Raw genomic sequence first — 13291 nt, 5'->3', positions numbered from 1 at the left:
CAGTCACTCACGATGAGGAGTCAGTTTCAACATGTGTTTTGGTGGGCGTATTCAAAGCATAGCACCAAATCTCTCAGAGCCTGTGTTCTTAAAATAGTAATTGTCTTACTCCTACCACGATAATAGGGTTCAAACCCAGGGCCTGGAACATGCCAGGCAAGCCCTCCATCACTGAGCTACATTCCAGCACCACAAAGCAAGAATTAAGTTATTAAACGACAAGAATTCTGGTGTTTTCCTGAAAGGAGGATGCTCTGGTTCATAGAGTTACCTGGAAAGAGGGACTCTCGGTGGAGGAATTGCCTTCACAGGATTGCCTGTTTCTGGGGCATTATCTTGATTAATGATTGAACTGGGGATGGCCCACAGTTCACTGTGGGCAGTACCATCCCTGGGCGGTACTAGGTAGTATAAGAAAGCTAGCTGAGCAAGCCAGGGAGCAGCACCCCTCCATGGTTTCCGATGAAGCTCCTGCCTTGCATTCTGACCTTGACTTCCCTCAGTGATGGAGTATAACCTATCAGCCAAATAAACTCTTTCCTCTCTATGTTCATTTGATCTTGGTGTTTATCACGACAGCTGAAACCAAACTAGGTCAGAGAGTCAGTGACAATGACAGAGATGTGCCCATCTTCTGGTCCTCATATTTTTATACAATACTGAATGCTGCCAGGGGAGATACCATGATCATGAAGGTGGTTTTCCCAGGGTGAGGCTTATCCATTGCACTCTGCATGTGCTGACCCCTGCGATTTCCCCAAATGCGGGAATCTTGACTGCATAATTTGTGGTGTTGGGGGACTGCGATTAAAAAAAAAAAAAAAAAAGAATGCTACCAGGCTGCACTTGGAAGGCAGAGACAGGCAGATCTGTGAGTTTGAGGCCAGCCTGGTCTATCTTGCAAGTTCCAGGCCAGTCAGGACCATATAGAGAGACAATGTTTTCAGTCTAACGGTCTAGGTGACTCAGCAAAGGTCTGCTCTATCCACTCTGTTCTTGGCAGAGACTTATAAAACTTTTAAAATGCACAGAGACTGAGGAAGATGACTATTTCAGAAAGGCTTTACATCTTTACAAGAGTCTATTCTGCAGATTATGAGTAAATCACAGCTGGTGGCTTAGCAACGCTAAGTGGTGAGTCAGCAACGCTCTGCGAGTGTTCTCCAGCTCCTTCACTTTTAAGCTTGGAAGAGAAGGGAGCCCCTGACAGTGCTTCAGCTCAGAGACATCCCTTAGGGTTTATTCGAGGGAACTCCAGAGGTCCAAAGTCCGCAACACATCTAAGGGGCGGGAAGCGAGGCAGTGGACTGGGACGGGGCTGGCAGCTCAACCCTCAGAGACCCAGCTCCCAGACTCACTCACTCACTCTGGACAGACTCCAGAAGGTGGGGAAGGCAACGCTCGTATGATTCTTGTGGGTTATTTCTCAACAGTTGAGGGATTTAGAACCGGGTTGATTCTCCGCTGCGGTGGGCGGGGGAGGGAGGGGGGGAGATAAATGAGCAGACGGTCTTGTGTTAGAAACTCAGTGTAGCCCTGAGGTTGCCATCATCAGAACTGAGACGGTGGAGTGGTAGGAATCAGGGAGGCAAGGGTGGAGGCTCCCAAGCAAAGAGTGAGTCACACCACTGACAACTTGATGGTGAGGCAATACATCACCCCATCTAAGAATACACACCCCCGGACAGAAGCTGCCGCAGCCGGCTACACACCCCCTTGTCGGTCTTAAGAAGCGTTTCATCATCTTTTGCCCCCACCCATGGATGGGGAGGGCAGGGATTTCTCCCTCACCTCCAGTCCCACACTTGTGGCTTTTTCTGTTTTCCTTTCCTCGTGGCCAGGCTATCTTGACAACTCCACAGCAGTCCAGAAACCATGGCCAGTTCAGAGGACGTGTGTCCACAGTCCGAAGGAACGCATGAGACGTTGATAGAGCAGTGACCTCCCCAGTGTCTCTGAAAGTATGGCCCCTAGACGGATTGCTGCATCAGCATTACCAAGAGAGCTTTTAAAGAAGGTGCCCTGGGTTACGGGTGTGGCTCAGTGGCAGAGTGCTCACCCTGTGGACATTATGCCCTGTGTCCGATCCCCATCTACTGCAAAACCAAGCAAAATGGAAGATGGTGTCTTCTTTCTATAACACAGTGGGGTGGACTAAGAGGTCACACATGGATAGCATTTATTACAAAATAGCCAGAAGAAGGATTTTAAATATTTCACCACCAAGAAATGATAAATGTTTAAAGAGAGAACTGTCGAGCACTACTTGAACTTTACACAATATAAATGTGCATTGAAACATCATGTGGTACCCCATAAATACATGCAAATACTGTAAAATGCAAAGATATCCTTAGGGTATCATCCCAGCACTTGGGAGGTAGAGGCAAGAGGAGTTTAAGGCCTGTCTGGACTATATAGCAAGTTAAAGTTCAGTTTGGGCCATAAAATGAGAGCTGGGCTACAACAACTCCACCTCCCCTCCCCTCCCCACCCTCTCCTCACTCAGAATGTAGAGAGAAGGACTCCAGAAATTTTTCCTTCCAGTTTTCTCTGAGTCTTTGCAGACAAACTTAAGATCCAGCTAGACAACCTAGGAGCTATCAGATAAAGTCTTGTGTCTTAATGATCCCACCTCTGGAAAGCTTTCTCAGTTACTGTAGTTTTGAAAGTTTAAGCTCATTCCTTTTTTGTTTGTTTGTTTGTTTGCTTGTTTAATTTCCTGAACACCATTCTCTCTGAGTCTCTAGACTTAGTCTTTTCTGTTGTTTATTTGTTTGACATAGGGTTTTACTGTGTAGCTCACACTGGCTTCAAACTTACTATGTAAGCCAGAATAGCGTTGAACTCATGATCTTTGCTTCCCAATAAACTATTCATAAAACCATACATTGAGTTTCTGTCCAGAAAAACCCCAGGATTTCCAGCAGAGAAGTGGACACTAAGATATCTTGATGTATCCTTGGCTCAAAGGAGCTTCTGGGTTAGCAGGGTTGCTGAGAATGTGTGAAATCAGCTTTGTTGTAGAGCAGAGGTTGTGGCTGATCATTCAGGAGACTTCTCTTCTGAGTACTCAGTATTTGGCCTTTGGGAGTGGATAAATATATTGAACCTCAGCCTTGACGATGGGTCTCATAAGTGATAAGAACAAAGTTCTCCAGGAGTTTAGAGGAGGAAGGCACCAGGGTTAGTTAAGACAAGTAGGAGAGCATCACAGAAGTGAGTGAGACCTTTAAGGACAGGTAAGCTTGCAATGCAAGACGACATTCTGGTGGAAGAAACAGTGCAAGAAAAGATGCAGGTGTGGAGAACTGTAAAGCTTGTTCATGAACAGGAGACATTCAGTTTGGGCTGAGCGGAGAGAGGCTTAGTTGGAAAGAGGGACATGTATTTGCCAGCTTCAGCTGTGTAACAAACCAAAGGTTCATAACAACAGCTCTTCATTTCGCTTATAGATCTACAGCATGTCTTGGTTGCCCTTAGTGTGGACCCACTTTCGGGGTAGCGTCTGTACACAGCTGGAAGTCGGGAGCAGCCATCTGTTCTTATGTGGCTTATCTACAGTCTGTGCTTCCTCACAGCAAGGTGTTTCAAGAGACCCGAGCTAAAGACACACCAGAATCTGTGACTCAGTGTTGGGAATCACTGTGATCACAAGTATACTTAAATCTAAAGAGAGGTGGTGTAATTCTCAAAGGTGGAGTGTTGAAGCCATAACTTTAAGAGGAGAATTGGGAAGGGAGACACTTTTGTGGGCAAATTTTTAAAGTACAGGTGTGGTGGTGCACACCTATAATCCTAGCACTCAGGCGGATCCCAGTATCAAGGCTATTTAAGCTACCTAGTAAACCTATCAGAACAGAGGAAGGTAAAAACCACCCATCCCCCAAAATACAAATAAACTATAATGGTTCATTAAATAATAACATGGTTTTTCTTTTCAAACACACACAGCATTGGGGCCAAGGAGTGTAGCTTAGTAGAGAAGAGCCTGCCAAGCATGTGCACAGCGCTGGGTTCAATCCTTGTAGTATGATAACATCAACAAACCATCAAAAACCCTCACAGAACTTTACCAGCTGTCAAGATGCTGTTGGGCTTGACAAAGCAACAAGCAAATCTATTCTTATTTTACAAATAAGGAAGAAAAAAAACCCTCCAAATTGTAAGTAAAAGGGCAGGTTTTCTAGCCATTTTTAAAAATGTTTAATTCATTATTTACTTATTTTATGTATGAGTGTTTTGCTTTTATGTATGTCTTCACTTTTTTTGCTTTTGTAACCTTTAAAATTTACTTCTTGTATTTGAGATTGTAATGTAATTAAATCATGTTCCCCCTTCCTTCCTCCCCTCTAAATATTCCCTTATACCTCTCCTTGCTCTCTTTCAAATTCCTGGCAAACTCCCTGTCCCTCTGGCTCTTGCAGTCTCTCTGCCTACTCTTCCACAGTGTTCCCTGGAAGGACTGCACTTACATGCGCGTATAAGCAGACATCTTTAGACTGCACTGAGGCGTTGTGCTGCCTTCATAAACTGTTTGTAGCTTCTCCTCCAGGACCTGAGACTTCACTAGTTCTGGGTAGTTGGCTGAGTTTTCAGTACCAGACCTCTTGTTCAATGGGTCTTAAGGGTTTTTTGTTTTGTTCTTTTTTGGTTTTTTTTGTTTGTTTGTTTGTTTGTTTTAAATAATTCACCAAATCCAATTTGTGCTGCCCATAATAAACTCATGAAAGAAGTTCAGTAAGATTGCAGATAGAAGAACAATATTTTTTTAAAAAAAATCAGCTGTATGGCTATACAATAGAAATGCATAAACCAATAATTAAAGAGTTCAATTTCATTTATAATTTTTAAAAAAGTCAAAACACTTGGGAGATTGGCAGACACCCAAAGACTATGGGCCATTTTGGAAAGAGACTGAAGAAAAGTCTAACAAATGGAGGGGAATGCCATGTTCATGGACCAGAAGAATTAACGTCATGATAATCATTCCCCAGAAGGATGTACAGATTTGGCTCACTTGCTGCCAAAAGCCCAGCCAGAAGTAACAAGCTGATCCTAAAATTCATATGCAAATTCAACGGACCCAGGATGGCCTGTGGTGGTCTGAACAAGACCTCCCTCGTATTTTCAGACATCTAAATACTTGTCTGGTGGCCCCGTTTGGGAGACTTCAGAGTTGTGGAGGAAGTAGGTCCACTGGGGGTGAGCTTCAAAGGCTGATAGACGAGCCATTTCAAGTTTGCGCTCTCTGCTTCCTGCTTGCGGTTTGAGAGGTGTCGGTGCTGCCCCAGACACCATGCCTGCTTATTGCCACCCTTCTCGCCTATGATGGTGATGGACCCTTATTCCTCCAGAACTGTAAGACGCCCCCAAAGCCCTTCCTGCTAGAAGTTCCTCTGAATAGGTAATTCTATAAAGCAAGATATACAAACTGCCAACTGGCATATGAAGAGATGCTTTAATCACTAGCCTTTAGAAAAAACGCAAATCACCTACACAAATCAATGTCACTGGGATGGCCCCCATTAAAGACACAAATGAATGTCACTGGGATGGCCCCCATTAAAGACACAAATGAATGTCACTGGGATGGCCCCCATTAAAGACACAAATGAATGTCACTGGGATGGCCCTCATTAAAGACGCCAATGACAGTGTTTGGATAGTGTGGGGAAACTGGAACTGTCACATTGCTGGTGAAGACGGTAAATTGGCAGCTTTTTCTGGAAAATAGCCTGGTGGTTCTTGCCTTTACACACAGAGTACCATTCAGTTCAGCAGTTCCATAGCTGTTCTTTGCCAAAATCAGTACGTACGTGTTCACGGCAGCATTATCCACTATAGCCACAATGTTAGGGGTCGGGTGGGGAATCCAAATGTCATAATGGTGACTGAATACGCAAAATGTGGCATACCCATACAACAGAATATCATTCATGAATGAAAAGAAAGTAGTAGTATTCACACTTCCACATCCCTGAAACTTGAAGACATGCTAAAAATAAATAAAAGGCCAAGCACGCCGGGCCAGTGGTGGCACAGGCCTTTAATCCCAGCACTTGGGAGGCAGAGGCAGAGGCAGGTAGATCTTTGTGAGTTCAAGGCCAGCCTGGTCTACAGAGTGAGATCCAGGAAAGGTGCAAAGCTACACAGAGAAACCTTGTCTCAGAAAAAAAAAAAAAAAAAAAAAAAAAAAAAAAAAAAAGGCCAAGCACAAGAGAGTATTTAATGATTAAATTTGGATGAAAGCTCAAAATAGACAAATCTAGAGACAGAGAGACATGAGGGTTGTCTAGGCCTTAGGAGATGGGGGGTTGAAGATTGATGGCTAAGGAATGGATGGTTCACTTTGAAGTAAAGAATAATTAAAAATTAATTGTGGTAGAGGCGGCAAGCTGGCTCAGCAGGTAAAGGCACTTGATGCCAAAGCTGATTACCTGAGTTTGACCCTTGGGCCCCAGTGGATTGAAAGAACAGACTCTCGAATGTTAGAATCTGACCTCTGACCTGTGCATGCTTGTGAGCACACGCGCACACACACACACACACACACACACACACACACACACACACGGACAAATAAAAAGAAGCAAACAAACTTTTAAAAGGATAGTTGGGAGCAGGGCCAGGTCAAGAGTCTTTGAGTGTGTTAATAGGTATTGTATTTCACATTTTAAACGGGTGAATTATGTGGTGTGTGAACCATAGTCTAATAAACCTGCTCAAAAGAATTAAATGTGGAGAAACCTAATTTTTTTTTTTATGGAAAGAGTCAAAATGAGCCTATGTCTCTTTAAATGATGGAGGAAGATGTATCCCCCAAGGAAGAAAATCAGGTTTTTAAAAAATGATTTTCTAGTTTAAAAATGACAAAGATACTAAAAACAAAATTTTAATTCTAGTAGGCTTATATTTCAGTACAGTAGAAGAATAAAAATCCCACAACTGTATTAATGCATTATCAGAGGTCAAATAAATCAGCCTAAAGGTATTAGTAGTGAGTAGAGGAAGACAGAACAAATCAGAATGTGAGAGGGCAAGGAAGGCCTCTGTGAGGTCAAATTCACACAGCAGGCTCACGTAAGCCAGCTCCGGTTGCTGCAGGGTCCAGGAACGATGCTACTCCAGCAGCAGGAAGTACGCATAGCACCTCGATCTTGGCCTCTACATCTCTCTCCCCATGAGGAGAACTCATGTCTCCTAGAGACACAGACAGCTCTGAGACGGCAGGAGGGCAGGTACAAGAAGATCTTTGGACTTCTACATTATTTTGTTGGTTAAGAAAGAAATGAAGAATCCAGGAAAAAAAAATGAAGACATGCCAGAAGGATGCGGGGGCTGAATGAAATGGACCCCACTGATGCACTGATGGACTTTGAGTCAATTAGACTACAATGACAGAAACGGACTGTAACTTACGGGATATAATATGACTACATCTCCATATGAAACAACCATGTTGAGTATACACAGGAAAACAGAAACGGGAAAGAGAAGAAAGGAGGGGGAGGAGGGAAACTCTTCCTCACATTACAAAGGAACTAACATTTAAAAATGTGAGTTAGAAGTCAGAGTATGCGAAGAAACCTCCAAGACCACTTTCACCAGGAGATCGAAGGTGACATCAGTAGCAGCCGCGGCAATATTTTGTGCTTATGCAGGACAAAGGTTCTTACCAGGATGTCCACAAATCCTCCACTAATTCATAGGTGTGCTTTCTCTGTCCGTTTGCTTGCTATTTGAAACACATTTTTAAATAAGACTCCCCAGAAGCCATGGATATTGTTCTGAGCTCATGGAACAGCATAGTTTCTATAGCATTCTGGCCCAAATTTGTGATCCGAATATACATAAGGAAATGTCACATCAACCAAGACTGAAGGTCATCCTGGAAAGGTAACTGGGCAGCATACTACAAAAATAGCATCGTAAAAGAAATAAAAGAAAATATGAAGACAAATGATGTCTCTGGATTACAGGAGCCCTTGACTCTGCACTGGTTACTGCTGTGGTTTGAATCTGAAATGCAATACCCTCCCCCCTAACACACACACACACACACATACACACACACACGCTCAAGTTCTGAGTCCCTGTTTCTCTGCTTGTATTGTAGCTTTGGAGCCTGTAGAATTATAATCACATTGGGCCTAAGTGGAGGAAGCAGGCTTAGGGGTGGGAATTGGAATGTTCTGCTCATCTTTGTCCTCTCTGATACCTGGTCCACTGTGCTGTGAAATACTTAGGTCACACACATCTGCCACTAAGGACTGAGAGGCCTGCTGTATCTCCCCTACCAGAATGAACTGAAAATCCCTGTAACTGAGAGCCAGAATAAATATTTTTCCTCTTAATTTGTTTCTATTAGGCAGAAGGATCACAGGGGCCCAAAAACAACTAACACAGAGCAAATGGGGAGAAGTTGCTATGGAAGACGAAACTGGTACAGTTGGCGAATGAGACTATAGACTCTAGATTAGATAACATTGTGTTCTTATTAAATTTCCTGGATTCAACCGGCACGCTATGTTATATCTCCTTTCTTAGAAAAGGCAAGCTAATGTTTAGATAAAATGCTACACACAGCATATTCTCAAATGATACAGAAAAAGATACAAGCATGCACACGTCACACACCAAACATGACAAAAATAAATTAAGCAAAGTTATTTTAAATTGTTAATTTTGGGCAAAGGGTGTATGTGCATGTGCTTTACCATGCTTATAATTTTCCTGTAAGTTCAAAAATACTTCCAAGTGATGATTTTTTGTGAGCAGAAGGAAGTGCCTAACCAAGGGAGAATTTTCTCTTGCCAGGCATATAGTTAACCATGCAGTATGATTAATTATTATAAATGAAGCATACAACACAAATACTTTAGATTGTTCCCAGACAGTATATAGTACAGGAAAAGAATTCTCAAAGGTTAGAAAGGTGACTCAGTCAGTAAAATACCTGCTTCACAAGCACAGGGCCTGAATTTAATCCTTAGTATCCACAGAGAAAAAACTAGTGTGACATCTCATGCCTATAATCCCAGTGCTCAGAAGGAAGAACTCCAAGGCCTGTCGGGCAGCCAGAAAGACAGCTGGTATTGACCTCTTGTTTCTGTATGCACATGTACACACTTGCCCATGCATCCACACCAGTACACCTGCAAATACACATACACACATACACTCCTCACATATGCGCTAGAGACACACCACATCAATATAGTGAAATTATACAAAAATCACGAACTCCTTCAGACAAATTTATACATTTTAAATAAAAATAACCAGAAAGTCTTTGGCTTAGTCCACAATCCTATTAATGAGGAGGAGGAAATATTAATAATATATTGGAAAAAATCCTGGGGCTTTAACGATTTGTTATAAAACAGTGACTTCAACAAATTCAACACGAAACTAAGCACATTGAGGGCACTGAAGACAAGCTGGCTCATGGGGGAACTCAGCTCCAAATATTTATGGTTAATCACTGCAAAGGGAGCCCTCAATCTTATGGAGACTTAAGAGAAGCTCTCTTGAGTTTCACAATTGCCTAAAAGCACCCACAAGATAATATAAAGTCCAAAGAAGCAACTATCAAAAAATCAATAAGTTGGTATCAATAATACTAATCAATCTTTGCCAGAGGTAAGCCTGAGTCATCCTTCTACATACTTGTGACATACTACCAAAAAAAATTGCCATGTAGTCAAAATACAGTCAAAGAGCCTAAGATGCATGCTTACTTTCAAGTATTATGTTACTTTTCTGCATTATGTTTGTCATATTGGCTAGCTTTAAATCCATTTCTAAGTCAATGTCTCTTTTGTATTGAATGTTTCATTTGGGTCTATACTCAGTCTTTCATGCCATAGATATAGTTCCGTTCCTGGTAGAGAGTAATGTGACTGTTACCATTTCATTTCTTTTCTGACCTCTTGATTCTCTGCCACAGCTCTTTAGGGATGGAGTTTGAATGGCTTTTTTGGAGGTGCTTGTGAGGGGGAGGGTAGTGACCTTGAGTGCTTCCAGAAGGTTCCATGAACCATGGTGCCTTGCATCTGACTGAAGTGAGTGGGCTTAAGTCACTAGCTGGGGGGAAGGGAGGCCAGTGAGATTTGAAAGAAAGGGATGTGAGAGTTATCTCAATGGGAGAGATGACAGGAAATCACGGAGTCGTTTGGGATCATGGGATCTTATGGCCTAAGTTCTCCCTTTTACTTTGTGTTTCAACATTTGAGGAGGAGTTTCAGAGATTCTGGTGGTGGTGAACATTGCCAAATTGTGGAGTTTGCACTTTGTAATGTGGGTGTCGAGGAACCAGCAAATGTTTATAAGCAGATCAGTGATACAATCTGAATTTTAGGAAATCGACTCTGGCATGACTTAGTGGAAATAGAAACTTCAATAAAATAACTAGGTCAGACTCTATGTCAGAAAAGACTTGTGGGTAGACAAACAAGAAAATAGTGATGAGTGACTGTGGATCTGGTCATGTTACTAAGGAGACGGCATTCAAAAAGGGATTCTTTTAGTTACTTTTCCATCCCTGCATCAGAACACCTGAGAACACCAAAAACAACAGGATTTGTTTTCATTCACTATTACTGTCCACATGTCCGGGACTGTGGTGAGTTAGAACATCATAGCAAGGAGCATCCAGGCAGACAACTGCTTACTTCACTGAAGCAAGGAGGTAGAGGGTTAGAAAGAAAGGGTCTGGGGACATGCATGATACATCCTTCCAAGGTACACCTCCAGTGGCCTACTCACTTCCACAAGACTCCACCACCAACAGTCCATTCAGTTAAGAGTCCATCAACAGACAATCAATGGAGTCAGCTAGAGCCCTCACGATCCAAAGACCTCTCAGAAGCCCTTCAGCTGGCAAGCCAGTCTTCCATACAAGATCTTTCAGGGGACATTTTTAGATTTTAAACCATAACAGAGATGTAATGCACAATACTGGTTACTTTTGTACATATGTCCATGTGCCGCCCTCTTCTTCTTCTTCTTCCTCTTCTTCCTCTTCTTCTTCTTCTTCTTCTTCTTCTTCTTCTTCTTCTTCTTCTTCTTCTTCTTCTTCTTCTTCCTCCTCCTCCTCCTCCTCCTCCTCCTCCTCCTCCTCCTCCTCCTCCTCCTTCTCCCCCCTCCTCCTTCTTCAAAACTGTTTCTAAGAAGAAGAAAAAGAAATGACTAACATATCTTATGCTTCTCTGGTTAGGACTGTGTGACTCCTATCTGTACCCTTAGCTCCACTCCAAGTCTATAGGACAGAGTCTTGTACTTGGGTGTCCTGAAGTCCCCGGGTAACACATGGATGAATCCTAGAGAGTTTGTGAGCTCCCTGTGGGACAAGCAAGATTTTGTCATTTTGTGCTTATGTGCTTTTATATAGAAAGACAATTTTACAGATCCTTAAATGAGTAAGAGACTCACAAAGGCCATAATCTATCATTCGTGGTCCGAGATGATCTTAGCCAGTGGGAAGAGACTTAGAATATTAAGTTATAGTTTTAAGACTTTATTTTTTTGTAGTACAATATTTATAATAGAAACTGGCTGAAAATACCACATGCTAACAGACAATATGATACACAAGTGGGGTGGGAGCAGTCAGGAAAGGGCAGAGGCCACCGGCCTACACCAGGGGCCTTTCAATAGACTGCTGGATGGACTGGATCTGCTGCCTTAGCTGGGAGCCTTCTTTGATGGTAGCCGAACAGGCGATGACAGGTCTGGAGACCCCACAGGCCCGTCCTAGGACCTGCTTGGAGTGCACGAATACATAGGGGACATTCTTGTCTTCACACAGCAGGGGGAGGTGTGGGATGATCTTCAAGGGCTCAACATCTGCTGCCATCACAATGAACTCAGAAATGCCTCTATTGAGGGTTTTGGTGGCTCCATTGGCTCCTTTCCAAAGATGCTTGTAGTTACATGACTGCTGAATGAGGTCCAGCAGCTTCTTGGTGAGGTAGGAATCTGCAAGGGGATAGGCCTTCAGATTCACATCAGCCTCCGTCATGGCTGCCGTGGGCCAGCCTTGCAGCGATCTGAGAACAGCTCACCTCAGACAGGCCGAAAGGCCAAGTGGAAATCACTTCATGCGTGGGAGGAAGCGGGAGTCTAATCTTAAGTCTTAACAACAAGTTGCCCTTGATCCTACTTTGATTTGGACTTGGTTTGTAACTCAGTTTATAATTGAACTTCTACGCCATTCTAAAGATACACTTCCCATCTGGATCCTAGGGAAAGTCAAGCCAGTAGACTGAGTACTGGACTATGATGTTAGAGGATGTAAGGTGCAAATAGGCTGGAGGGAACAGGAAGGAAGACCTGGGATGATGTAATGTTTTGTTTCTTCATCCAGTTAAGCTGGAAAATTTGTGATGCTATACTCACACACATGCTTTCCTTTATGTGTGTTGTGTTTCATTTTTTTAAATTGTCCAAATATAGTAACGAGTAAGATTCTTCTTTCACATGTCCCCATAAGCTGAACACTATGATGTGTCATAATTGGAGGAAAGGAGAGTTTGGCTTCAACTTGATCTGAATCAGAGCCTGGCCTTCTTATCTACGGGGATATATCTTTCCTCAGTAGTCTTTGCTACTGATTCTAACTTTCTTCACTTGTTACTCAAGGCTATCAAGTACCGATATTTCAGGGTTACTGTAGGGATTATAGATCGCATAAACAAAGTGCTGGAACCATGAAAATAATTCTATGAAGTCATTTGTGCCCATCCGTAACCAAAAAGTAATGAATAAGGACGGTGAGTTCATGCAGATATTTCTGACATCCAAAACGATTGTAAAAGACTTCGTCTGAACTACAACATCACATGATGATCATTGAGACCTTACACAGAAGAGCCTTCTACAGAGCGCCTGTCCAACAACTGCCTAGTTATCCTTGGTCTGACACAGCCCTAATTATTGATCATTATGTCAAAAATGGTTCAAAACAACTTAGGTAATCTTTCTCATTTTGCCTTTAAGACCCTCCTCTTTGGTGTAGCCTCTTTGATATACTTATTATATCACACATATTCTTATTACAATGCTATTCTCAAATGTGCTTAACTTTTAGAGACTCTCTATTATTCACTTTGACAGCTGTATAAGAGACGCCTGCTCATCGCGGTTTCTGTGGGGTTCAGAGATAAGTAAAATATCTGACACTAACTCAATCCCTGTTTTGGCCATGAAGGTACAGCAAAGCCTACATGTTGACGCTCCATGCAGCTAATGTGATGTAGTTCTGAACAGTGAAATGTCTGTCGAGCAT

The 13291-nt window shown here is 42.7% G+C and overlaps 1 protein-coding gene and 1 pseudogene across 1 annotated transcript; one reads left to right on the top strand and one right to left on the bottom strand.

The window, feature by feature from the left end:
* The first annotated feature begins 656 nt into the window (after window positions 1–656).
* LOC118569219 lies at window positions 657–806 on the top strand (annotated as a pseudogene).
* A 10832-nt stretch (window positions 807–11638) lies between these two features.
* LOC118597713 (NHP2-like protein 1) lies at window positions 11639–12025 on the bottom strand. Its single transcript, XM_036209385.1, has one exon. It carries the CDS (start codon window positions 12023–12025, stop codon window positions 11639–11641), a length of 387 nt encoding a protein of 128 aa, XP_036065278.1.
* Window positions 12026–13291: the final 1266 nt, after the last annotated feature.

This window comes from Onychomys torridus, chromosome 17 (assembly GCF_903995425.1).
Source record: "Onychomys torridus chromosome 17, mOncTor1.1, whole genome shotgun sequence".
Classification (NCBI taxonomy): Eukaryota; Metazoa; Chordata; class Mammalia; order Rodentia; family Cricetidae; genus Onychomys; species Onychomys torridus.
This window is presented reverse-complemented; position numbering and strand designations above follow the sequence as displayed.

Coding starts and splice junctions, on each gene's coding strand:
- LOC118597713 (XM_036209385.1), bottom strand. CDS start 12,025: ATGACGGAGGCTGATGTGAATCTGAAGGCCTATCCCCTTGCAGATTCC.